The sequence below is a fragment of the Malassezia restricta genome, chromosome III (genome assembly GCF_003290485.1).
Source record: "Malassezia restricta chromosome III, complete sequence".
NCBI lineage: Eukaryota > Fungi > Basidiomycota > Malasseziomycetes > Malasseziales > Malasseziaceae > Malassezia > Malassezia restricta.
Window position 1 is genome coordinate 689,225 of NC_040195.1, and position 24,270 is coordinate 713,494.

The window sequence follows — 24,270 nt, forward strand, 5'->3', positions numbered from 1 at the left end:
GAGAGCGTGGCACGGCCGACCGGCTCCCTCCGGCGTTGGCCTTTCACCACATTAGGTTTTCCGACCCTTTTTTTCATGCAGAACATGTTGGCTGCTCGTACTGTCGTTGCTGTGCCTAGGGGCACGATGCTTCGTATGCCTGCGCGCATGGTGGGCTCCGTGCGCATGCCTGTGCGTGCGCTGTCCATGAGCCACGCCGTGGCTCGCAGCGACAAGTTCCGCGCTGAGCGCGACACGTTTGGCGATCTGCAGGTGCCGGCTGACAAGTACTGGGGTGCGCAGACGCAGCGCTCGTCGATGAACTTTAAGATTGGTGGCAAGATGGAGCGCATGCCTGAGCCGATTATTTCGGCGTTTGGTGTGCTCAAGAAGGCCGCTGCGACGGTGAACAAGGAGTTTGGTCTGGACCCGAAGATCGCGGACGCGATCTGTGCTGCTGCGGATGAGGTGATTTCGGGCAAGCTGCACGAGCACTTCCCGCTTGTCGTGTTCCAGACGGGCTCGGGCACGCAGTCGAATATGAATGTGAACGAGGTCATCTCGAACCGTGCGATCGAGATGCTGGGTGGCGAGCTGGGCTCGAAGAAGCCGGTGCACCCGAACGACCACGTGAACCGCAGTCAGAGCAGCAATGACACGTTCCCCACGGCCATGCACATTGCGTCGGTGCTGGAGATCACGAAGGAGCTGCTGCCAGCTCTGCGCCATCTGCACCAGGCGCTGCAAGCCAAGCAGAACGAGTTTGCGGACATTATCAAGATCGGCCGTACGCATCTGCAGGATGCGACGCCGCTGACGCTGGGCCAGGAATTCAGTGGCTATGTTCAGCAAGTGGCCAACTCGATTGAGCGTGTGGAGAATGTGCTTCCCCGCCTGCGTATGCTGGCTCAGGGCGGCACGGCTGTGGGTACGGGACTCAACACGTTCAAGGGTTTTGATGTGAAGGTGGCGTCGGAGATTTCGAGGATCACTGGCGAAGAGTTTGTCACGGCGCCGAACAAGTTTGAGGCGCTGGCCTCGCATGATGCTATGGTCGAGGCGTCGGGTGCTATGAACACGGTGGCGGTGTCGTTTATGAAGATCGCGAACGACATTCGCTACCTTGGCTCGGGTCCTCGCTGCGGTCTGGGTGAGCTGTCTCTGCCGGAGAACGAGCCTGGCTCGTCGATCATGCCGGGTAAGGTGAACCCCACGCAGTGCGAGGCGCTTACGATGGTCGCAGCGCAGGTCATGGGCAACAATGTCGCCGTGTCGGTCGGTGGCTCGTACGGTCAGTTCGAGCTCAATGTGTTCAAGCCGGTGATTGCCAAGAACCTGCTGTCGAGCATTCGCCTGCTGGCGGATGGTGCGAACTCGTTCACGGACCACTGTGTGGTGGGTATCCAGGCCAACAAGAAGCGCATTGACCAGCTCCTCAACGAATCGCTTATGCTTGCGACGGCCCTCAATGCCCGTCTTGGTTACGACAATGTCGCCAAGGCGGCGAAGAAGGCACACCATGAGGGTCTGACGCTCAAGGAGTCGACCGTGGGTCTGGGTCTCCTGACGCCGGAGGAGTTTGACGCGCAGGTGCGCCCTGAGCTCATGATTGGCCCGAACGACCCGCCCAAGTAGGCGCCATGGCCCTGTGTAGAAGCCATAGTCCGAGCACAGTCAAGGCACCGCCCATGGCCCAGGGCCATCGTCGCGGGGCGCGTCGATCCGAGTCGAGGGACAGGGCGTGTCCAAACAGGTCTTCGAGGCCACTGGACATGTGGCCGCCGAATCGCTGCGGACCCCACTGCAGTGTGCGCACGTCCATGGGCTCGACGTCCATGTCCTCTGGCTCGTCGGCCGCGGCGGATGGTTCGAGGAGCGAGTCCAGAGGCGCCTGTGCGACGCGGTCCTCACAAAGCGACATGGCCGCTAAAGGATCGCGCGGGGGGGCGGAGGAGGGCGTGGTGGCATGTTGCGACACGAGACTCATGGGCGCGTCGGTGGCAATGTATCTTGCGCGGTATGCCATGTACAGCACGAGCACCTGGAGTACGGCCCACGACACACGCTGGACAGGATAGCCGGACAAGTAGAGACCTACGCGCGCAGCCCACAAAGCATAAGATACGCAAGTGAGCGTGCCATATCCGTGTGAGTAGATACGCACATCGCGTGTGCGGTACCTGTGGATGTGGGGCCGACATGGATCCCAGGGATACGGTGCGAGGCACGTGAGAATGAGCAGGCGTGGAGCGAGCAGGGGTATACATACGCCGAGTGCATGGCACACGCACCATTGCAGGCGCGCAGCATGCCATGGCCACAGGGACGGTGTGGGCGTGGGCGTCGATGTTTGGCGTTGGAGCCATGAGGCCAACGAGGTGCGTTGGATCAGCTGATCCCGTTGCTGAAGATGAGCCATAGCGCGCGCATGACACGCCTCGCAGGCGAGTGGGTACCGCTCTTCCAGCGAGCGCTTGTAGTCGGGGTAGGCGCGCATGCGTTCGTCGTCGAGCTGCTCGTCCTCCTCGGGCAGGTAGCTGGCGAGGAGGTTGGTCACGAGGGTCTGATTCGCCAGGCATGTGCGGCAGAAGAGCGAGGCAGGATAAGGGTCTTTGTCTCGCGACGCAAACTGCACATCATTGACAGACGCGTCCCACATGCGGCGCTCGTACAGGTCGAGGATGCGCCCGTGCTCGTCGGTATGATTCCACGAGGCACAGGCCGAGCAAAACCACCGTGCGGGCGTGCCGGACGACAGGCGCATATCCGATGCGGGGAGCGCATCTGGCGCATCGCCTGATGGCGGCACCAGCACCGACGCACACCCGCAAAAGTGGCACGTCGTCGCCCGCCGCCGCCACCGCCACCGTCCTGGCCAGGCACGTAGCATGCGGCGTGTGGAGGAAGAACGAGGGCCCTGGCTTGTCCACGTCATGCATGCCTCGTTGTGGTGGCGTCGAGTGGCCACGGGTGTTGCGGAGCCGCGCCGTACGCCCAAGGCGTCGGAGCTCGCCCAAGCGGCTGCTATGAGTGCCGCGATAGGGCACGAGGCGACAGAGCCCCTGGATCCGACGTTGCGGTATGCGTTTCTGCGGCACGAGGAAGCGTCTGCGACGCGGCAGCGTCTATCGCCTGCGGCGCGGCTAGGCAGCAGCAAGGTGCATGGGAATGCGATCGTGAGCATGCCTGCGTCGCTGCATACGCGGTTGAGTGCGATGATCCGCGCGAGTCACAAGGAGCAGCTGCGCCGTGATGCGGAGCATGTAGCTCAGCTGGAGCGCCGCGCGTCGCATGACGACGGCACTGGGCTGGCGCTGCGTGCGTCTCAGCACTTTGTGCAGCATCTGCCGCGGCAGCGTGCGGTGCCGCTGTACCTAGCTACGCAGTTTCCTGCACGCTACGCTGTGCTGGTGCGTGTGTTGGACGAGGCGCGGCGCCGGTTAGCCGCGCCGCACGGTGCGTCTGCGTGGCATCCGACGCACGTCGTCGATTACTGTGCGCACACGTCGGAGGCGCTGTGGGCGTACGACCACGTATTTGGTGCGCGCCACCTGCGTGAATACGTGGCGGAGGCGCGCCACAGCACGCTGCTCAAGGCGCTCGCGGAGCTGCAGGACGACGACGCGTGGTCTCATATACGCACTGTATTTCGTGTGCGTGGCGACAAGCCGCATGTGCATCGAGAAGCGCCACAGGACGCAGCGGCGCCTAGGCGCCTCGGCCTCCATGCCTATGGCCTGAGCGCCGCTGCGTCCGACACAGCGCGCGAGCGCGAAGTGCTGCGCATGTGGAAGAGCGAGGCCGATGTGCTGGTGCTCGTCGAAGAGGCGACGCCGCGTGGATTCGCATGTCTGGCCTCGGCGCGCTCGCAGCTCCTGTCGTTGGGCCGCGCCTCTACGACGCCGTGCCATATCGTCGCGCCGTGCCCGCATGATCAGGCGTGTCCGCTGCTGTCGGATGCGCCTGCGTCTCGCAAGGCACCGTCAACATGCTCGTACACGCAGCTCTTCCACATGCCGCCGTTCATGCGTGCGACGACGCAGCAGCACCGCGGCGACGCAGCGACGTCGTACTGCTACCTGATCGTCCAGCGCGGCCCGCGGCCGAGCCTCGATGCGTCGACGGCGGCCTGGACGCCGCGTGTGCCTGAGCCTCTCCAGCCGCATGTGCCTCGCAGCGTGCAGCGCCTGGCCGAGTCGGCGCGCATAGGTGTGCTGGACGCCCTGCGCAGTGGGCGTGAGCGCGACACAAACGAGACGCCGGACGCCACGGACGCGTGCACGTCGGCGCTCGAGCACGCCGGCATCGACGAGCACCGCGTGATGCAGACGGATGCATACACATGGCCGCGCCTCCTCCGGCCGCCGCTGAAAAAGGGCGGGCACGTCACGATGGATGCCTGCTGTGCGTCCGGCGATCTTCGGCGCTTCACACTCCCGCGCTCAGCCGGGCGCCAAGCGTACCAGGACGCACGCAAGGTCCTGCATGGCGAGCTGTACGCGCATATGCACGCAGGCAGCCGCTCGTCGACGAGCGTCCCTGCGTCGGCCTCGTCCGCGGACGAGTACGTGCGCCTCGGGCCTGATGCGCAGTGGGAGGCCCAGACGCACGGCCGCGTGTCGAAGCGCGTCTCGAGTCGCGCACCCAAGCACCGCCTCGCGGACCTCGATCATGCGACGCGCACGACGCGCCAACCGAGCCGAAGCGACCTCGACGCGCTCCTGGCCCTCGATTCGTAGCGGTGCGCCTCATAGTGGAGGCTTCCCTCTTGCCTAGTCGTGATCATGTCGCTGCTAGTCCCGCCTCGGGCGGGCGAGCGAACGGCGCGGAACCAAACGGTGCTGGATGAAGAGACGTATACGCGCGGCCTGTCTCGCATTATTGAGCGCGACTTCTTTCCCGATCTCCCGCGACTGCGCGCGCATAATGCGTATGTGCACGCCCTGGAGGAGGGTGACGTGGACACGATCGAGGCGTGTGCGCATGCGCTTGTCGAGGCGGAGGCGGGCGAGGCGGAGGCAGGCAGCAGCATGAGCATCGGCGAGTACCAGGCGCGGTACACGACGGAGGACAATGCCTCGTTCGCGCAGCTGCTGGAGGTGGATGCGCAGCGGCGGCGGGCCAAGGAGGCCAGGGGTGCTGCGACGCGCCCTCCGAGTACGCAGCGCATAGAAGCGCCGACGCGCGAAGCGCTGCCGCCCGCGCCGCCGAAGCGTGGCATGATGCCGCCGCCCGACGTGCCCCGCGTGCGATACGCCAAGACGCGCCTCGTATCGCTCCCGGACTCGGCGCCGTCCACACCCAGCCGCAGCGTCGTGGACGACGCGATCCAGGCATCCAGCACGCCGCAGATCGGCGGCTACCGCTTTGTCCAGGCGACGCCGCGCAACGTCCGCGAGCCATCGACACCGACGTCACGCCGCTGGCACGACCTGAGTCCGGCCGCGCGGACACTGCTCCAGCGCACGAGTCGGGGCGCAGGCGGCTTGTACCGCAGCGCGCCATCGACGCCGCGGTGGACGCCGACGCCCAGTCCTGCGTCACGGCGTCACTAGCTAGATACCCCATACTATGGTCTTGCCGTCCCAGCCGGCCGATGCGACGAACCTGCCGTCCGGACTGCGGCCCAGATACGCCATGTGCGTGTGGCCCGCATGCAGCATGCTGATGCGCTCGCCACGCAGCGTGTCCCACACGCACATCTTGTGGGTGTCGTACCCACTGAACAGCAGGCGGCCCGAGGACGAAAAGGCCACGGCCGTAGCGGCCGAGCGTGGCGGCGGACGATCCAGCGACAGGAGCTCGCTGCCGGTCCGCACGTCAAAGAGGCGGCACAGCGAGTCCTCACACGCCGTGGCAAAGGCACTCCCGTCGGGAAAAAAGTCGAGAGCATTGACATCGGCTCGGTGGCCCTCAAACGTGCGCACGATGCCGGTGGTGCGCTTGTCCCACATGTGCACGAGCGCACTTGTTCCGCCCGTCAGAAGCGTGTGTGGGTCCGTGGGCGACATTTGCAGGCACAGCACATCTCCCTGCTTCGCATCGAGCGTAGACACGACTTGGTCGCTTTGGACATCCCACTGCATCACGGTGCCGTCGCCGGACGCCGTCCACAGCTCATGGTCGCTGGCGAAGCGGCACGCGCTGATATAGTCCTTGTGACGCAGCAGCCGCTTGGCCATCGGCACGTCGTACGGCTTCTTGCGCTCAGCCATATTGTACAGCGTGCACGCATTGTCCAGGCCGCCCGACGCGACGAGTCGTCCCGAAGGCGAATAGGCGCAGCACAGGACCCAGAGCACAGGCAGCTTCATAGCCTGGACCTTGTACCCTTCCTCGGCATTCCACACGATCATGTAGCCGTCTTGCGACGCTGTGAGAATGTGCTGGCTGTCCTGCGACCAGTCCAGCGCCACCATCTTGGACCACTGGCTGCGGAGCACGGACGTGCGTCGCAGCGCCAGCTGCTTGATAGGCGGCACATCCGAGGCGACCGACGTCGTATCCGCCTCTTTCGGCGCAGCGCGCTCTAACGCGTCTCGCCGACTCAACGAATCCTGCCCCCAAGGCATCGCTTCCGGCTGGGAGGTGGCAACGAACACGGGCACCGAGCGAGGCTCCTGCTGGCCGCGTTCTTTGTTCTCCTCCGACACCTCCACTTCTTGCCAAGGCCCTCCATGCCGTGGGACGAACGACGCTCGTCCTCGCCGTGGCATGCGCGCCGGCCGCGTCGCTCGGCGTTTGAGAGCTTCGATGAGGCACAGTGGCTTTCGGGTGTGCGCGAACATCTGCGCACAGCCCTGGTTGGACCACCGCCGCCTGCATCAGACATGCCTTGGATTCGCGACCGACGGCGACCGCTCACGCTCTCGTCGTCAGACGATGAGCAGGAGCCTGCGATGGAGGAAGACCCACGCGCCAAGGCGCACCTTTCACTGACCGCCGACGCTATGGAGGAAGTGCTTGCCCTGGGTGGTATTGTGGATCAAGACGACCAGGGGCCTGTGCACTTGGACGGCTTTGCAGAGCAAGTGTGGCGCGTCGATACGCCATCGACGTCACAGGCGCCCTCCTCGTTGCTGTCTGCTTTTCAGCGCGATACCACAGGCCCAGTCGACTTTGATGCGCTGCTGCAGTTCCGTGCCCGGATGGCGCAGCGCACGAGCCCTACACCCCACATTCAAGTGTTGGACCACGATGCCGGTCCGCCAGATACCCTAATGCAGGCGGAAGAGGACGCGCCGATGGATGCACGGCCGTCGCTGCCCGACTCGTTCCTATCTCATGCTCCGCAGACTGAGCCGATGACGCAGGCCCCCCACCCTCCTTCGCCGATCCTTGTCCTGTCCGACAGTGATCATGAGTCGGATCACGCGGGAAGCATGCACCCAACGCACGATCGGTGCGTGCCTCACGAAACGAGAGGCGCTCTTTATGAGGAAAGCGACGAGGACAGTGATGAGAATGTCTCGGAGGACGAAAGTGAGGAGGAAGAAGACGAGATCCAGGACGAAAGCGAGGAGGAAAGTGAGGAGGAAAGCGAAGAGAAAGGAGAAGAGGAAGGAGAAGAGGAAGGAGAAGAGGAAGGAGGGGAAGTCAGCGAAGATAAAGAGGACGAGGTCGAAGTGGATAGCGAGGATAAAGCAGGGGAGGAAAGCGAGGAGGAAGGAGGGGAGGAAAGCCAAGCTAATGAAGGGGGGGAAAGACAAGATGAAGGAGAGGAAGAGAGTGAAGAGGAAGGAGGGGAGGAAGGTGAAGAGGAAGGAGGGGAGGAGAGCCAAGATGACCTGAAAGTGAACGAGACGCGTGAAGAGCAAGAGGGCGAGAAACGCCAAGAGGAAGAAGACGAATCGGAAAGCGGAAAAGATCAGAAAAGTCCAGAGCGAGCAGACGAGAATGAACAGGAGGAAACACCTATAGAAGAGCCGAAAAGTCAAGAGGTGCATCCACCCAGTCAAGATCGAGGGCTCCCAGATCATCCAGCTGCGGCTCCCAAGGACGAGGCAGACCAGGCTCACGACAACGAATACATCGCTGAGAACAGATCTGGCCATGCTGTGATGCCGACATACGACCTGGCACGCTCCGTGAATCCGTCCATGCTCTTGTCTCGCACAGACGCCGACACGCTTGCCTCGCCCACTCCGCGTCCCCTGCCCCCTCCATCCCATGGCCCATATCAGCGCCTGGCCCTGTCCAAGCTCACCGGAGCACCGAGTTTTATCGTGCCTTCACTCACCTGCGATCCACACGTGCTGGAAGAAGAGGGCGCTGAGCTCGGCGATGTGCTCCCAGACGGCCTCGACATGGCGCCCCTCGATCCAGACACGTTGCCCGAACCCGTACTCTCTACTTTATGCCGGATCGTCGGCTTTTCCATGCTCGATGACGTATACGTCATGCCATCTCCCACGTCTGAGCCTGCGCCAGATGCGATCCGCAAGCGACCGCGCCGCTCTTCACCGACGGCGCCCCTCCAAATGCGCCTCCGAACGCCGGAAGAACGTCGACCTCCACGGCATTATTCGCCCGATCTATAGATCCCACCTACTTTGCCACCACCATGTCTGTGCGGCACATCCTGCGCGCAGGTGTCCTGCCCAGAGCACGAGGCGTGCGCATGTACCACCCAATTTCGACGGAGGAGGTGCTTCGTGAGAATGCAGCCTATGAAGCGCGGATCAACGAGGCTGAGGACGCGTTATCACGACGCGGCTTTCCGCGCACGGCCATCTTTCGGCAGCCCGTGGTATGGGGCGAGCATGACCAGTACCAGCACGTCAACAATGCCCACTATATCCGGTGGTTTGAGTCGGCGCGCATGCGATGGATGGAGCGCATGTCCCGCACCCTGAGCCCCGAGATCGCTAGCAACTTGGTACGGGGCCGGGGCGTGGGCATCATTCTGGCCTCGACGTACTGCCGCTACCGCCGACCGGTTACGTACCCTGACACGGTGGTGATCGGTCAGGCTGCGCTGCCGATGAAATTCGCCGATCGCGTCACGGTGCGCTCGCAGGCGTACTCTGTGGCGCAGAGCGCCATTGTCGCCGAGGCCGACTTTGAGTGTGTGGCGTACGACTATGACAGACTGTGCAAGGCTTCGCTGCCGCCCGAAGTGGCCGACGCACTGCGCGCGTGGACGTACACGGGCGAGGACAAGGAGCCCTACTGCCAGAAAACGAGCCGCCGAAGAACAGTTTCATAGTGTTGCATCTATCGTACAAGGAGCTATGCTTAGACCGAGATCGTCTTGAAAAAGTGGAAGCCATCCGACGACGTCGAGCCGAGCATACCAGGGATCTGGGGGTGCCAGTGCACCTCCTTGATATCCGACGCACCGTGGTGGCAGAAAAGCAGCTGGCTCGGCACCGGTTGGCCATTCGGTCCCTTGGGCAGCTGCGCGGGATCTTCTTCGTCGTCGCGCTCGACGCCCAAGTCCCACAGCGTGACTTGGTCGTCGCGGCCCGAGGCGGCAAAGATGCTGTCTTCCTCGGGATGCCACTCTACGCTGCTGATCGGCGCGCGATGCCAGTCAAAGTGCGCCACGGGACTCGGGGTCTGGTTCGGCTTGAACGACCTCATATCCCATACGTTCAGGGCGCCGTCATCGCCGCCGGAGAGGAGCAGGAACTGTGTGCCGCGGTTCCAGCTAATGACATTCACGTCTTGCTCGTGCGCGGCGTCGACCGTAAGAGCGGATCGGTGCGACTTGATCCGCACGTCCCAAATGCGGATACTGCGGTCCGCCGAGCACGACGCAAAGACCGTCGGCTCCGTCGGACTCCACTGCAAGTCTTCGACGGAGGACGTGTGGCTCTCGAACGGCGTGGCGTGCGTCGTAAAGCCCGTATTGTTACTAGTGGTAAGGAAGATCTTGCTGTGCATGTCACCGGTCAAGAGACGCAAGTGGCCCGCATGACCCGACGCTCCACCGCCCAGCAGGCCGCCCCAGTCCATCGCGAATCCTTCCGTGCGGTGTGTATTCACAGTGAAGAGAGGCGTCTCGATCTTCTTCTTGTCGATCGTCGTGCCAGGCACGTTGAGAGCATTGAAGAGAGGGCGCACGTCCCAAATGTGCACCTTGCCCGTCTCGGACCACGTCGCGACGGGGTATGCATCCAGGCACGGCTCCAGGTCCGACGTGGGCGTCGTCGTCGGGGCAGCGCGCACGCGGTTGACGCCGCCTAGGTGCGGAATGGTCTTGTATTCCAGGACGGCGTCTTCGTCGACGTCGTCGTCCTGATCATCGTCATCGGAGGCAGCTGCGGCGTTAGTCCCACTCATGCGCAGTTCGTGGCTTGGCTCAGACAGAATAAGATAGGTAGCGAGTTGTTTTTCGGCATCGAGCAGCGTGCGCCGCTCATACAGCCAAATGCCTCAAGACATCATAGCCAGCCACGAAAGGGGGTACGTACCATCATCGTGCTGTGTGCGGTGCATCGAGCTTGCCTTGATGACAAGCACTTCGTTGTTCTTCGCCGTATCCGCCTGTGTACCAGCCACAACGTAGGCGGTGTGCGGCATGCTTTGCCGCTGCGAGCCGAGATGATCCCGGAGAAAGTCGAACGACAAGCACGGCCACGTCACGTTCATGCGGTGCAGCATGTGGTACGCTGACTGATCGGGAACGAGCGTCTGTCCCTCCTCCAGCTGCATGGTGCCCGGCATGAACGGCTTGGTCTGTGTCTCGGGCTCGTCGTCCTCCTCGTCCATGTCGTCATCCTCGTGGTGTACGATTTCACCGTCACTCTCAATCTCGTCTTCAAAGGGGTCCTCGAATTCGCCCATGCCCTCCTCTTCCTTCATGGGCTGGGCGCCATCGACGCGGCGGCGCTCGGGCTCCGGGGCCGAGGGCTGCTCGGCGAGCGTTCGCTTCGACATGGACAGAGGAAAAAACGAGCGCCAGCGAACCGATTTTTTTTTTTTTCGACCGCGCGCTCAGCGCTGACTCAGCAGAACGACGCCACGGCCAGGCCGCCCCTGGTGGTTGCCGTGTGTCATGTCGGCCATTCGAGCTCTGATTCTTGGCGCGGGTGGGCGTGAGCATGCGCTGGCCCTGCATCTGCTGCGTGCCGAGCGTGTTGAGCATGTGTACGTTGCACCGGGTAATGGCGGTACGGCTACGCTTGGATCGCGGTGCTCGAACGTGAGCACGCCGAAGGCGAGTGGCGACTTTAGCGACATTGCGCGGTGGGCGAAGGAGCAGAGAGTGACGCTGTGTATTCCGGGACCTGAGGCGCCTCTCGTGGCGGGCGTGGAGCGGGCGTTCCGCGATGTGGGCATTGCTGTGTTTGGTCCGTCGAAAGAGGCGGCGCAGCTCGAGGGCTCGAAGGCGTTTGCCAAGGACTTTATGGCGCGTCATCAGATCCCGACGGCCGCGTACCGCACATTCACGGCTGATCAGATCGAGGAGTGCTATGCGTTTATCGATGAGCTCGGTGGTGCGAAGTCGGTGGTGCTCAAGGCGGATGGTCTGGCGGGTGGCAAGGGTGTGATTTTGCCCGAGACGGACGAGGAGGCGAGGCAGAGTGCGAAGGACATGCTGGTGCACCAGATGTTTGGAAATGCGTGTGATTTTCTGGTCGTCGAGGAGCGTCTTGATGGCTCGGAGCTGTCTGTGCTAGCGTTTACGGATGGCTACACGGTGCGGGCGCTGCCTGGCTGCCAGGACCACAAGCGCATTGGCGAGGGCGATACGGGTCTGAACACGGGTGGTATGGGTGCGTACTGCCCGACGCCCGATGGCACGGCGCCTGGTATGGAGGAGCGGATCCGCCGCGAGGTGCTGTGTCCGACCGTGGAGGGGATGCGCCGCGATGGCATGCCGCTTGTTGGTATGCTGTTTGTGGGCCTGATGCTGACGAGCAAGGGGCCCAAGGTGCTGGAGTTTAATGTGCGCTTTGGCGATCCCGAGACGGAGGCTGTGCTGGAGCTGCTGGCGCATCCGTCGACGCTCGCGGATGTCATGGTAGCGTGTGCGGAGCGCCGCCTGGACTGTGTGGACCTGAGCATCAAGGCGGGCTATGCGGTGAGTGTGGTGTTGGCGAGTGGCGGCTACCCGGGCAAGTATGCGACGGGTGTGCCGATCGAGATCCCGACGCTGCCGGAGCATGTGTCCGTGTACCATGCGGGCACGACGCGTGCGGACGATGGCACGCTGTTGACGGCGGGCGGGCGTGTCCTGGCGGTGTCGGCGGTGGGCGAGACGCTTGATGAGGCGCTGCAGCGCGTGTATGCGGGTGTGTCGAGCATCCGGTTTGATGGCATGGTGTACCGCCGCGACATTGCGCACCGCGCGCTGGCGGGGGCGCGCACGAAGCAGGACATGACGTATGCGTCGGCGGGCGTCGACATTGATGCGGGGAATGCGCTGGTCGAGAGGATCAAGCCGATGGCGAAGAGTACGCAGCGTGTGGGCTGTATGGGCTCGCTCGGTGGCTTTGGCGGCATGTTTGATCTGCGGGCGCTGGGTCTGCGTGATCCGATTTTGGTGAGTGGCACGGACGGCGTGGGTACGAAGCTGCGTGTGGCGCTGGAGTATGGCAAGCACGATACGATTGGCATTGACCTCGTGGCGATGTCGGTGAATGATTTGCTTGTGCAGGGTGCGCAGCCGCTGTTTTTCCTGGACTACTTTGCGTGCTCGAAGCTGCGTGTGGACCTGGCGGCGGCGGTCGTGCAGGGCGTGGCGGACGGGTGTCGCCAGGCGGAGTGTGCGCTGATCGGTGGCGAGACGGCTGAGATGCCGGGCATGTACGTGGGCGACGAGTACGACGTCGCGGGCTTTGCCGTGGGTGCGGTGGAGCGTGAGGCGCTCTTGCCGCGCATGAGCCGTATGCAGGCGGGCGATGTGTTGGTGGGTCTGCGCAGCAGTGGTCTGCACTCGAATGGCTACTCGCTGGTGCGCAAGATTGTGGACAAGGCGGGTGTGTCGCTGTCGTCGCCGTGCCCGTGGCCGGACGCGACGTACGCGACGCTGGGCGAGGCGCTGCTGGCGCCGACGCGTGTGTACGTCCGGGCGCTGGCGCATGTGCTGCGGGGCGAGCACGAGGTGCTGGGACTCGCGCACATCACGGGCGGTGGCTTTACGGAGAATGTGGTGCGCATGCTGCCTGCGCACCTGGGCGCGGCGATCGACGTGTCGCGCTGGGAGCGTCCGCCGCTGTTTGCGTGGCTGCAGCGCGAGGGCCACATTGCCGCGCAGGAAATGGCGCGCACGTTCAACAACGGCATAGGTATGGTGCTCGTGGTGCCGGCCGCGGCGTCGGAGCGCACGGTGCAAGCGCTCGAGGCCGCGGGCGAGGCGCCCGTCGTGCTGGGCGCGGTGACGGCCCAGCCGGGGGTGGCGTACGTGCACCTGGACGAGTGGCACGTGGCATAGGAGAGTTGCTTTTTCGCCATGACGAGCCGTGTAGGCGCGACGCCCGAGAGCGTCGAGATGCACGCGCGCGACAAGGCGCCGTCGATAGCAGATACGGCGAGTGTGCAGGCGGAAGCGTACGTGGTCGGCGATACGTCGGTGATCGCGGCGGCGGCGGCGATGGAGCGCGTCGGCTGGACGGTGTGGATGCTGACGATGAGTGCGGCGCTGTGTGGCTCGCTGTTTGGCTACGACACGGGCTACGTGTCGTCTGTGCTGGTGAGTCTGGACGACTTTCAGGACTTTGGGCGGCTGAGCGATGGCACGAAGCAGCTGATCACGTCCGCGACGTCGCTCGGTGCGCTGATCGGCGCGCTGTGTGCGATGTTCCCGTCCGAGTGGCTGGGCCGCAAGATGGTGATTGCGCTCGCGAACGCGGTGTTTATCGTCGGGGCGATTGTGCAGGCTGCCGCGCAGGGGTCGTGGACGCTGATTGTCGGCCGCTTCATCGTCGGCATCGGCGTCGGTGTGGCGTCGATGATCGTGCCGCTGTGGATCGGCGAGCTGGCGCCGGCGCACTTGCGCGGCCGCCTCGTGACGCTCAATGTCGTCTTTCTCACGATGGGGCAGCTGATCGCGACGGGCGTCGGCGCCGGCTTCGAGAGCGTCAAGGGCGGGTGGCGCTACACGGTCGCGGGTGGCGCGATTCCCGCGATCATCTCGCTCGTCAGCATGGCGTGGCTGCCCGAGTCGCCGCGCTACGACAGCCAGCGCGGCAAGATGGAGCGCGCGACACGCACGTTTCAGCGCATCTACCCGCATGCGACGGAGGGGTTCTGCCGCGAGCGCGCCGAAAAGCTGGCGCAGGACCTGACGCAGTGGGAGGCGCGGCACACGCGCACGATGGCCGCGCGTCTGCGCCTGCTGGTGACGGGCCCGAATGCGCGCGCGCTCGCGCTCGCCTGCGGACTGCAGGCGCTGCAGCAGCTATGTGGCTTTAATACGCTCATGTACTACAGCGGCTCGATCTTCCAGGCGATTGGCTTCGCGAAGCCCGTGGCCGTGTCGCTCATTGTGAGTGCGGGCAACTTTGTCGCGACGCTCGCGGCGCTCAAGTTCATCGACATGATCGGGCGCCGGCGCGTGCTGCTGTACTCGGTGCCGGTCATGACGGGCGCGCTCGTGTTTGCGGCTATCTGCTTCGGCTTCTTGCCGGTCAAGGAGGATGGCGCGCTGTCGATGCACATCCCGCCGGGCCGCAAGGTGTGGACGTACCTCGTGATCGTCGCGATCCTCGTCTTTGTGCTTGCGTACGGCTTCGGCATCGGCAACGTCCCGTGGCAGCAGGGCGAGCTCTTCGCCATCGAGACGCGCGCGATGGGCACGAGCATCGCGACGGCCGTCAACTGGTCGTGCAACCTGATCATCGGCGCGACGTACCTGTCGCTCGTGCGCGCCGCGACGTCGTCAGGCGCGTTTGGCTTCTACGCCGGCCTGTGCGCGATCGGCTTCGTGTTCTGCCTGTGCTGCTTCCCCGACACGCGGCAGCTCTCGCTCGAGGAAGTGCACGTCATCTTCCGCGGCTCGTGGGGCATCCGCGCCGCCGACGAGCTGCGCCGCGCCAAGGCGCACGTCGCGCACGATCTCCGCGCGCGCGATGCCGACGCACCGCACCACGCGCACAGCGGCACGGCGACCATGACGCAGTACGAGCGACCCAGCGTCGGGTATGTCACGCCCCGCGTGCGCGCGGACGACGACATGGAGCAGCCGGTCGACGCGCTCGACGAGTACAAGCCCGCGGTCGCGCAGAGCCTGCCGGCCGACCTGCGCGCGAGCGACGGCCTACCGCGCCCGATCGCCGATGCAGCCGCGCCCACAAACGCGCTGACACGGCACCTCGGCCTCCGCGGCCCGGGCCTCGTGCTGTCGGTGACGTGCTTCGCGAGTCTCGGCGTGTTCATGTTCGGCTACGACCAGGGCGTCATGAGCGGCATCCTGCCGCACCCGCACTTTCGCGCGTACTTCCACGAGCCGAGCGCCGCGCAGGTCGGCACGATGGTCGCGATCCTCGAGATCGGCGCGCTGGTCACGTCGCTGCTCAGCGGCGTCGCGGCGGACCGCTTCGGACGCAAGGCCGTGATGGTGTGGGGCGCCGTGGCCTTCTCGCTCGGCGGCCTCGTGCAGACGCTCGCGACAGGCTACCACGCGATGATCGTCGGCCGCATTGTCTCGGGCTTTGGCGTCGGCTTCCTGAGCATGGTCGTGCCGACGTACCAGAGCGAGATCTCGCCCGCCGAGAACCGCGGCAAGCTCGCGTGCATCGAGTTCACCGGCAACATCGTCGGGTACATGGCCAGCGTGTGGATCGACTACGTGTGCTCGTTCCTGCCGGGCCCGCTCGGCTGGCGCCTGCCGCTGCTCGTGCAGCCCGTGCTCGGATGCGCCCTCGCGCTCGGCTCCGTGTGCCTGCCCGAGAGTCCGCGGTGGCTCTGCGACCGCGACTGCGATGCCGAGGCCCTGCAGGTGCTCATGGACCTCGATGGCGACGCTAAGGCGCACCACACGCGCGCCCACCTCGAGTACAGCGAAATCAAGTCGAGCGTCCTCCAGATGCGCGCGCAGGGCGACCGCTCGTACCGCACCATGTGGCGCACGCTGCGCTACCGCACGCTCATCGGCATGTCGTCGCAGATGCTCGCGCAGCTGAACGGCATCAACGTCATCTCGTACTACGCGCCGCTCGTCTTTGAGAGCGCCGGATGGGTCGGGCGCGAGGCTCTGCTCATGACCGGCGTCAACGCCGTCATGTACGTGCTCGCGACGATCCCGACGTGGTTCCTCGTCGACACCTGGGGCCGTCGGCCTATTCTGCTCTCGGGCGCGCTGCTGTGTGCGCTCACGCTCGGCGCCTGCGGCCTCCTCCTGCGCGCACAGCAGCCCTACACACCGGCGCTGGTCGTGGTGTGCGTCGTGCTCTTCAACGCCGCGTTCGGGTACTCATGGGGCCCCATCCCGTGGGCATGGACGCCCGAGATCATGCCGCTCGCGTTCCGCGCCAAGGGCGCATCACTCGCGGCCGCGACGAACTGGGTGTGGAACTGGATCGTCGGGCAGCTCACGCCCGTGCTCCAGGAGCGCATTGGGTGGCGGCTGTACATGCTGCACGCAGGCTTCTGTGTCGCCTCGTTCGTGGTCGTGTACTTTCTGTACCCCGAGACGCAGGGCGTGCCGCTCGAGGAAATGGACGCCATCTTTGGCGACCAAGCCATCCCCGTGCCGCCGATCGACGACGCAGACGACACGGCCGCCGATCCCGAGGCGCCCCGTCTCCGCCGCTCCATCAGCTCGCACCCGCGCTTCCACACGTCGCCCGGCCGACGGCCCTGGTGGCCGTGGGGCGCGGCCTCGCCCCGCGGCGCATACGAGCCATTGTCGACATAGCATACCCTAGCCAAAATGTGGGCGCTGCGCCACACCCAGCAGCATCTCGAGCTCGTGTATATCGCGCTCGAGATGCGCGTCTCGCCCGTCGAGCCAGTCCAGCAGGTCAATCACCTGGAACAGCACCGCCGACTTGCTGCCCGCCTGCCCTGCACTCCCGCCCCGCCCACGGCCCTTGCCACGCGTGTGCCGCCCATGACTCTGCCGCGTGCGGGCCCGACGCAGCGCATTGCGCTTGCGCCGCATCATGACTTCCTCATCACAGCACAGCATCAAGTCCTCTTCCGTATCTGTGCGGTCATCGAGCTCTTCGTCCTCGACGCCCGTGCCCGCGCCGGCATTCAGGCCCAGCGCACGCGCGCCGTACTGGCGCCCCACGCCCAGCAGCTCCGACAGCCGCTCGAACGCCTCGCGACTCTGATTACGTCGGCGCTGCTCCGACAGAATGTGGCGTCGCCGCCGCCCACTCGGCGTGGTCTCCGCAGGCAGCTCGTCATCGTACGCCGCCTCCTGTGGAAAGCTAGCGACGGACGAGAGCGGATCCGACGGATCCATCGAGTCCAGGATCTCATGCAGCGTCGTCGGCTCGCGCATCGGCGACGGCGCACGAAGCGTCACGTAGCCTGCGGCCGACGACGCCTCCGATGCATGCGGTGACATGGCCAAATGGTCCTTCATGCCATCGATCGTGTGTGTTGGTAGCCTACGAACCAGCCGCGCCGCCCCTCTCTGCCAGCCACCCAGCGTCGGCGCACGCCTCCGACACCTCCACATAAGGCAGCAGCGCCTGCAGCCACGTCCAGGTCGACGTGATGCGCGGACGGTGCGCGTCGGGCAGCACCTTCCATGCATCGTGCGAGCGCTGGATGGAGCGGCGCTTCGACCGCGTAGATACGCGCCGCTGCGGTACGTGCCGCTGCGCATGCTCGATGGCCTCGTGCGCTAGCTGCTCGGCCTGCACGAGGAGATCGTAGGCGTGCGCCGCGGCTGTGCCTGGCTCGTCGTCTGGCGGCGCATGCATCGCCAGCATGCGCTGCAGCACAAATTGCAGCCAGAGCACATTCGTCATGGGCGCATGGCCCTGCCAGTCCTCGGACACGAGACGGCGCATGTGGCGGTACACGTCGTACTGCGCGTCGCCGCGGCCCGCAAAGAGCGATGCATCGGAAAAGTCGTACGCGACCGTCTGGCCGTCCAGCTCCATGCGGGACAGAGAGTAGTCGATGATGGTCGCGTGCACGCCCGTGCGGTCAGGGGCGTACGTACGCCACAGCGCCGATAGCGCGCCCACGTCCGAGGCCGGCTGGGACGCGTCGCGCCGCACGAGGATGTTGCCCATGTGCAAGTCGCGGTGCTCAAACGAGCACGTATGCTCGGCAAAGGCCACCGCGCACGCCACCTGCCAAAACACCGCGGCACGCTCTACCCAGCCGCGCAGCGACAAGCCCTCCAGCTCCTGGCCCGCGTCGTTCATCACAATGACGCCGTACAGCTGCGTCGATGGCAGGACGCTCGGCCTCGCATTCTCACTGCGCGACGCCTGCTCGGCTTTGAACGTGTCCCACGCGCGCAAAAGCGCCGAGGGGTACGCGCCACGCACGACATGCGCACGCTGAAGCTGTACAAAGTGGCGCGCACATGGATGAGACGCGTGCGACAGGGCATGGATCATAGCTACCTCGCGGTCGACACTGTCGGGAGACGACAGGGCGATGCCGGCATGCTCTGTGCCCATGTCCAAGGGTATCACTTTGAGGATGGCGCCGGAGGACGCGCACCGATACACTTCCGAGTAGCTCGCTTCACCGACCTTTTCATACGTCGGAGCCAGATCCGTTAGGAGCTGCTCAAAGTCAAGTGGATGGGACTGCTGGACGCGCCGCAACAGCGACGCTACGCCGCGGTCCTCGAGCGACAGATCCTCCAGCGTGTCGCAGAGCGCCTGGGCGTTGGCGGACTTGGGCCGCAGCGGCGTGCGTGCGTGCGACGATCCCTTCGCCCACTGCTTCCATGGCGTCGACACCTTACTCGCAAACGTCTCGCGCGGGCTGTGCACCCACGCGTCCCACGTCGATCGAAAATCGACGCCTGTAAATAAGCCGCGCGTCGGCGGCAACGTCGTCTTGCGCGGCGGCGTCGAGGGCGGTGCCTGTTCCTCTAGCACAGACGGTGCATCCTGCACGACACGCGTGCGTCCCTTGCGGCCATACACATGGACTTGCCGCGTCGACGATCCCAGCATGCCTCGAGGCTTACACGTGTCGGGGCCACGCCGCCGCTCGACGAGCCCCGCCGTGGTCGCGTCGAGATCACGTGATATCGAAGAAGAGAACGGCGCCTCGCCGCCCTGCCGCTTGACCATGACGACGACGACGACGATTCGCGGATCGAGGGCGATGGTGTGGAGTGTCGTCCGAAGCTTGGCAGGCGTGCGTCCTGCGCTGCGTGTTCCTGTGTGCGGAGTGCGCAGCATGCATGCTACGCCGGCGCTGGGCAACAAGGGGCGTGCGCGCAAGAGTCCCAAGACGCTGCTGCGGCTGTACGCCGAGGGCCAGCTCAAGGGCCCGGAAGCCCGGCAGGCTGCCGCGCTCCTGGCAGAGCAGAACTCGGAGAAGGGCCTCCGCGCCCCTCAAGAGAGCGACGAGAACAAGTCGAGTGATACCCTATCGCTGTCGGAGGCGCGCCGCGTGATCCGGGCCGTCGAGGCGGCGCGGCCGCGTAATGCGTACGAGCTGCACATTGTGACGAGTGTGCCGCCGAACCAGACGAATGCGTTCCGTGGCCGCATTTCGTACCCGAAGGACCCGCGCATCAAGGGCGAGACGGTGCTGGTGTTTGCCGAGCAGGGGAGCGAGGCAGCCGACGCGGCGCAGCAGGTGGCGTCGCAGCTGGAGGCGCAAGGCTCGTCGATGCGCCTGGTGATCGGCGGGAATGACATGATCGGAGATACGGTGGCGGGACGCGTGCCGTCGTTCTCGCGTGTGCTGTGCACGACGAGTCTGCTGCCGAGTCTGAGCCGCTCGCTCGCTCGTGCGCTGGGTCCGAAAGGTCTGATGCCGAGCACGAAGCGTGGCACGGTCGTCGAAGATGCGGAGGAAATGCATGCCGCGATTGATCAGCTGGTGACGGGCGTCGACTGGCGTGGCGACCGTGTGGGCGTCGTGCGCGCGGCGGTGGGCCGCATCTCGTTCAGCGAGGCTGAGCTGCGTGCGAATGTGCAGGCGCTGCTGGATGCGATCATTCACAAGGCCGCGAGTGGTCTGGCCGGCACCAAGGTCAGCGCGCAAGTCGTGGCTGGCTACATGCGAGACATGACGACGGAGCAGGCGGACGGCCAGACCGTGCAGCAGCGCAGCGTGGCTGCGATGAAACGCGCGCTGTCGATCGTGCAGCAGGTGCACCTGAGCTCGACGCAGGGACCTGGCATTCGGCTGCGTCTCGACGATGTGCTGTAAGTAGAACGTACCTCCACGCGAGCTGGAAATAAAAGCGCCGCCACCGTTTTGTCTTGCGCGCGCGCGCGCATGGTATGCGGTTGTTCGTAGCGATCGGGCTGCTGGCTGCGATCGCCGCGAGTGTGCTGCTGGGTCTCGCGACGTTCGGCGTGCCGGTGAATGACAGTTTCTGGCTCTTGCGTGTGCAGGCGCCGCTGCTGGACGCCAAGCTGGGTGCGCTGGGCTACCGCGTCAATGGCCACGACTCGCGTGTGGGCGTAGGATACCATGTGCCTGACGAGGTCGGGGACCTGTCGCGCAGCGTGCGCGACTTTGTGCACACGCTGACGTTGGTGCTGGTGCTGTTCCCTGTATCGTTTGCGTTGGCGTGCCTCACGGCGCTCGCGTCTATGGTGGCGATGATCCACGTACGGGCGATGAGCATACTGGCCGCGGGCTTGGCCGTGCTGGGCGCGCTCGTCGCTACGGTCGCCTTTGCGATTCTGATCTGCCTCTACTATGAGCTGCAGCATAACGTGCCGACGGACGAGCTCGATCTCACGTACGGACAGGCGTTTGTTTTTACGGTCGTCAGTGCCGCGTGCCTGTACGGGAGTGCCATCACACTGGCGCTCGGCGCGTGCTGTGCCATGCGCATGCCGCGCCGCGAGCGCTCCGACGCGGTGCCCGAGCGCATGCCGCCCGCCAAGGTGTCGTACACGCGGGATCCGTCCGCGCAGCCGTACGAGCGTGCGGAGCGTGTGCACTATGCGTCGGCGCTGGCGCCTGTGGCGGGCGACTTGCCCAAGTTTCCGGAGCCGGACGTCAATGAGTCGTACATGGAGGACGCGCCGACGGCCGGCGAGCCGACGCCGTACGATGAGTCGCACGAGCTCGATACGTGGGCCTCGCGCGTGCACCTGCTGGACGACTCGGAGTGGCACACGGCGCGGCACTCGCACTATACGGGCGACGCGACGCACGACGAGTACGCGGATGCGCCGACGATGCCGCTCATGTCGAGGCAGCAGGCCGATGCGTGGTTCCTGCCTACGCATACGTGACTATGACGGATCGTCCTCGTGCTGGAGCGTCTGCATGATGTGAGCGAGGCCACTGAGCTGCTCGGGACGGAGCTTCGAGAGCACGACGCTCAGATGCAGGCGCTGCCGCGAGGCAGGACTCGCGCCGGGCGCGAGGGGCGTCGGTGCATCGGTGATGCCGACCAGCAGCACAGGTTCGTTTTGGACGCCGACGACGGGGCGCGGCGCTGTGAGCCCGGCGTTCATGGCCATAGATTGACCCGCGCTCGCGAGAGACAGGGCAGGTAGAAGATGCGTGGCTGGCACGAGGTGGATGCCCAGCGCCGTGAGGCGCGGCACGCATGTCATCGGCACGACGAGCGGCAATGGCTGCGTCGGAATGGCGGGGCGGCTCAGCGACTCGGCCGCCGGCACGGACGCCGGCGGCGCGGGTGGCCGGCTCGCCGCGCCGGGCGGCACGGGCGGGACGTACGGGCTGGGCGTGAGGCCGGCGAGATGCGAGACGGCCGCCGACGACAGCGGCGCGGCGGGCCGCGGCTGCTCGGGTCGCGGGACGGGCCGCACAGCCGGCAGCTCGGTCGACGGCGTGTGCTGCCGCTCGAGCTCTTCGAGATCCGACCGCGCCTTGCGCAGCGCCGCCGTCATGTCCTGGAACGCATGCAGCTCGTCTTCATACAGCAGGCGCTCGATGTGCTCGAGCGACGCAGACATGCACGGCGCGCTCGCATGCGTCGTCGACGCACGCGTCTGGAGCGCGGCGAAGCGGCGCTGCAGCTGCGCGTGCCGCACGTACACGCTGTCCGTGTACGCTTCCGACGGGAACGCAGGCAGCGTGAGGTACGCGTCGGGGGTATCAGGGGGCGCCGGCCGCGCGCGGTACGGCACCGTAAACTGCAGCGCCGCGTCGGGGCCGTGCGGCGGCGTATCGGAGATGCGGGCGTCCATGGCACGCAGCAAGTCGCGCTCCGGCAGCTGCCACACGTGGTACGGCAAGAGGCGCGCGACCACATCGTCCGCATCGCGGAACGGCGTCGTGGTGTCGGGACGCAGCGTGCGCTCGTGATCGCGCTCGAGGTGCGCACGGAGCCGCGCCTGGGTGCGGGAGCGCTGCGCGGCGAGTTCGGCGTCTTCGGCGACGAGGTCCTTGGGCGGCGGCAGGCGCACCGGCCGCGCCTCCGACGGCGCGCTCACAGCCGGCGGCGCCGTGGGCGCTGGCGTCGCTGCGCTCGCCGCGGCGCGCCGCGGCGCGAGGTGCAGACCCGAGGCGGCCGCGAGCGCATTGGACACGATAAAGGGCGGGCGAGAGGAGGGCGTCGACAAAGGCTGCGTACTGGGGCCAGGTGGCGTCGGGCGGCTCACGTCGCGCACGGTCAAGATGGGATGCGTGTACGTCGTCGGGGCCGCTGGCCGGGTATACACGTACGGAGGCACAGGGGCGGGCGGCTGTGCTGGCCGAGCCGCGTCGTGGCCGACGCGCTCACTCGACATGCAAGCAGCTCGTGCTTACCAACAGGCACGCAGACAAGGGGGCAACAACACCCAGCAGGGAACGCGCGCGCGATGTCGGACGCCTCGCCGCACTCGACGGCTGCTCAGCGGCTGGACAGACGGCGGCCCAGCACGATGAGCGCCGACGCCGCCCACACCGCCGCGGCTCGTCCGAAACGTCACGTGATGACATAGGACGGCGTGGGTCGCCGCCACGGCGGGGGCGAGCCGTGATGGAGACGGTGTGCCTGCCCGATGCGTTCCCGCGCGCGTACCGGTGCGTGTACATGGCGCAGTTTGAGGGCGTGCGGAATGGTGGCGAGCTGCGGGATGCGCTGATCCGTGCGTCCAAGGCGGACGATGACGCGGAGCGGCGGCGCGTCGACTTTGCGTTTGTCGACGCGCGTCTCGTGCAGAGCCGGCAGCAGCTCATGACAGCGATTGTGCAGGCGATCGTGGGCGCGATGCGCCGCGATCCCAAGCGTCCAGACGCCGAGGTCGGCCTCAAGACGCCGTCGATCCACTCGGACCTCCTGTGGACACTCCACAGCAACAACAACATCGCCGAGGCGCTGCGCCGCTTTGGCGTCTCGCGCACGACGCGCACCCTCATCCTCGTGCGCGTAGCGCCGCCCCTGGACGCGGGAGAGCTCGTGCAGCACATGACACAGCTCGTCGACGGCACGCTGCAGACGCGCGGCCTCTCGCTGCCGTCGCCCGCGCTCGCGTGGAGCGAGCTTGGCACCGCCTACAAGATCCAGGACACGCCCGCGTTCCAGCACCCAGATACCTCGCAAGTCGATGCCCTCATCTGTTCTATGGTCGCATCCAAGTACGTAGGCGCGTAATTAGTCCATCTCGACGAGATGGTACTCGGGCGCATCGAGCTTGTCGGCGCCCTTCAAACAGGGAATCGAGACGACAAACACGTACTCGACCACGCGAGCCTGCAGCTGGCGCACGAGCGAGCCGGCCGCCGCCGCCGAGCCGCCCGTCGCAATCAGGTCGTCCACGACGAGCACATTCGCGCCCGCCGGGATCGCATCGCGCTGCATCTCAAACACGTCCGCCCCATACTCTTTCTCAAACGTCGCCTGCACACACGCACCAGGCAGCTTGCCCTGCTTGCGCACCGGCACAAAGCCCGCGCCCAGGCGCTGCGCAATCACAGGACCCAGCAGGAATCCACGCGCATCGAGCCCCACTACATAGTTGATGCGCGACTCGGCCCCCTGCTGCGCCAGACGCGGCAACGTCTGCGTAAAGACGTGCGACATGATGTTCGTCAGCAGGATCTCGAACGTGATCGGATCCCGCAGCACAGGCAGCACATCGCAGAACAGAATGCCCTTCTTCGGCCAGTCGGCGTGGTACTGAAACTTGGTCTTGAGCAGCTCAATGTCCGCCATCGCGTCGAACGGCAACGACGCCGCACGCGCCGAAGCCGTGGCGCCAGGCACGTTCGTAATGGAGGTGTGTATGTCGATCAGGGCCGCCCGAGGCCGTCGCCCGGCGCTTG

General features: G+C 65.6%; 17 protein-coding genes across 17 annotated transcripts; 10 read left to right on the top strand and 7 right to left on the bottom strand.

The window, feature by feature from the left end:
• Positions 1-75: 75 nt before the first annotated feature.
• Positions 76-1,614, top strand: MRET_2042 (fumarate hydratase, class II; the record flags this gene model as incomplete). The annotated part of the gene is made up of 1 exon (XM_027628669.1): positions 76-1,614. One exon carries the CDS (start codon positions 76-78, stop codon positions 1,612-1,614), a length of 1,539 nt encoding a protein of 512 aa, XP_027484333.1.
• On the bottom strand, positions 1,583-2,914 carry MRET_2043 (uncharacterized protein; the record flags this gene model as incomplete). Its single annotated transcript, XM_027628670.1, has 1 exon — positions 1,583-2,914. The coding sequence occupies one exon, from the start codon at positions 2,912-2,914 to the stop codon at positions 1,583-1,585; it is 1,332 nt and encodes a 443-aa protein (XP_027484332.1).
• On the top strand, positions 2,913-4,718 carry MRET_2044 (37S ribosomal protein RSM22; the record flags this gene model as incomplete). The annotated part of the gene is made up of 1 exon (XM_027628671.1): positions 2,913-4,718. The coding sequence occupies one exon, from the start codon at positions 2,913-2,915 to the stop codon at positions 4,716-4,718; it is 1,806 nt and encodes a 601-aa protein (XP_027484338.1).
• A 45-nt stretch (positions 4,719-4,763) lies between these two features.
• Positions 4,764-5,534, top strand: MRET_2045 (protein DGCR14; the record flags this gene model as incomplete). The annotated part of the gene is made up of 1 exon (XM_027628672.1): positions 4,764-5,534. The coding sequence occupies one exon, from the start codon at positions 4,764-4,766 to the stop codon at positions 5,532-5,534; it is 771 nt and encodes a 256-aa protein (XP_027484337.1).
• On the bottom strand, positions 5,535-6,551 carry MRET_2046 (guanine nucleotide-binding protein G(I)/G(S)/G(T) subunit beta-1; the record flags this gene model as incomplete). The annotated part of the gene is made up of 1 exon (XM_027628673.1): positions 5,535-6,551. One exon carries the CDS (start codon positions 6,549-6,551, stop codon positions 5,535-5,537), a length of 1,017 nt encoding a protein of 338 aa, XP_027484228.1.
• A 105-nt stretch (positions 6,552-6,656) lies between these two features.
• MRET_2047 (solute carrier family 24 (sodium potassium calcium exchanger), member 1) lies at positions 6,657-8,519 on the top strand (the record flags this gene model as incomplete). Its single annotated transcript, XM_027628674.1, has 1 exon — positions 6,657-8,519. One exon carries the CDS (start codon positions 6,657-6,659, stop codon positions 8,517-8,519), a length of 1,863 nt encoding a protein of 620 aa, XP_027484336.1.
• A 23-nt stretch (positions 8,520-8,542) lies between these two features.
• On the top strand, positions 8,543-9,187 carry MRET_2048 (thioesterase; the record flags this gene model as incomplete). Its single annotated transcript, XM_027628675.1, has 1 exon — positions 8,543-9,187. The coding sequence occupies one exon, from the start codon at positions 8,543-8,545 to the stop codon at positions 9,185-9,187; it is 645 nt and encodes a 214-aa protein (XP_027484237.1).
• Positions 9,188-9,216: 29 nt separating this feature from the next.
• MRET_2049 (ribosome assembly protein RRB1) lies at positions 9,217-10,863 on the bottom strand (the record flags this gene model as incomplete). The annotated part of the gene is made up of 2 exons (XM_027628676.1): positions 9,217-10,244; positions 10,398-10,863. The coding sequence occupies 2 exons, from the start codon at positions 10,861-10,863 to the stop codon at positions 9,217-9,219; spliced, it is 1,494 nt and encodes a 497-aa protein (XP_027484339.1).
• A 118-nt stretch (positions 10,864-10,981) lies between these two features.
• Positions 10,982-13,363, top strand: MRET_2050 (phosphoribosylamine--glycine ligase/phosphoribosylformylglycinamidine cyclo-ligase; the record flags this gene model as incomplete). The annotated part of the gene is made up of 1 exon (XM_027628677.1): positions 10,982-13,363. The coding sequence occupies one exon, from the start codon at positions 10,982-10,984 to the stop codon at positions 13,361-13,363; it is 2,382 nt and encodes a 793-aa protein (XP_027484381.1).
• Positions 13,364-13,381: 18 nt separating this feature from the next.
• Positions 13,382-16,786, top strand: MRET_2051 (transporter; the record flags this gene model as incomplete). The annotated part of the gene is made up of 1 exon (XM_027628678.1): positions 13,382-16,786. The coding sequence occupies one exon, from the start codon at positions 13,382-13,384 to the stop codon at positions 16,784-16,786; it is 3,405 nt and encodes a 1,134-aa protein (XP_027484382.1).
• Positions 16,787-16,792: 6 nt separating this feature from the next.
• Positions 16,793-17,464, bottom strand: MRET_2052 (uncharacterized protein; the record flags this gene model as incomplete). The annotated part of the gene is made up of 1 exon (XM_027628679.1): positions 16,793-17,464. One exon carries the CDS (start codon positions 17,462-17,464, stop codon positions 16,793-16,795), a length of 672 nt encoding a protein of 223 aa, XP_027484383.1.
• Positions 17,465-17,489: 25 nt separating this feature from the next.
• Positions 17,490-19,028, bottom strand: MRET_2053 (serine/threonine-protein kinase haspin; the record flags this gene model as incomplete). The annotated part of the gene is made up of 1 exon (XM_027628680.1): positions 17,490-19,028. The coding sequence occupies one exon, from the start codon at positions 19,026-19,028 to the stop codon at positions 17,490-17,492; it is 1,539 nt and encodes a 512-aa protein (XP_027484384.1).
• A 118-nt stretch (positions 19,029-19,146) lies between these two features.
• On the top strand, positions 19,147-20,241 carry MRET_2054 (large subunit ribosomal protein L1; the record flags this gene model as incomplete). The annotated part of the gene is made up of 1 exon (XM_027628681.1): positions 19,147-20,241. The coding sequence occupies one exon, from the start codon at positions 19,147-19,149 to the stop codon at positions 20,239-20,241; it is 1,095 nt and encodes a 364-aa protein (XP_027484377.1).
• Positions 20,242-20,315: 74 nt separating this feature from the next.
• Positions 20,316-21,284, top strand: MRET_2055 (SUR7/PalI family protein; the record flags this gene model as incomplete). Its single annotated transcript, XM_027628682.1, has 1 exon — positions 20,316-21,284. The coding sequence occupies one exon, from the start codon at positions 20,316-20,318 to the stop codon at positions 21,282-21,284; it is 969 nt and encodes a 322-aa protein (XP_027484378.1).
• Positions 21,285-22,751, bottom strand: MRET_2056 (uncharacterized protein; the record flags this gene model as incomplete). Its single annotated transcript, XM_027628683.1, has 1 exon — positions 21,285-22,751. The coding sequence occupies one exon, from the start codon at positions 22,749-22,751 to the stop codon at positions 21,285-21,287; it is 1,467 nt and encodes a 488-aa protein (XP_027484379.1).
• A 233-nt stretch (positions 22,752-22,984) lies between these two features.
• Positions 22,985-23,599, top strand: MRET_2057 (component of the EKC/KEOPS complex; the record flags this gene model as incomplete). The annotated part of the gene is made up of 1 exon (XM_027628684.1): positions 22,985-23,599. The coding sequence occupies one exon, from the start codon at positions 22,985-22,987 to the stop codon at positions 23,597-23,599; it is 615 nt and encodes a 204-aa protein (XP_027484380.1).
• MRET_2058 (adenine phosphoribosyltransferase) lies at positions 23,600-24,160 on the bottom strand (the record flags this gene model as incomplete). Its single annotated transcript, XM_027628685.1, has 1 exon — positions 23,600-24,160. One exon carries the CDS (start codon positions 24,158-24,160, stop codon positions 23,600-23,602), a length of 561 nt encoding a protein of 186 aa, XP_027484385.1.
• Positions 24,161-24,270: the final 110 nt, after the last annotated feature.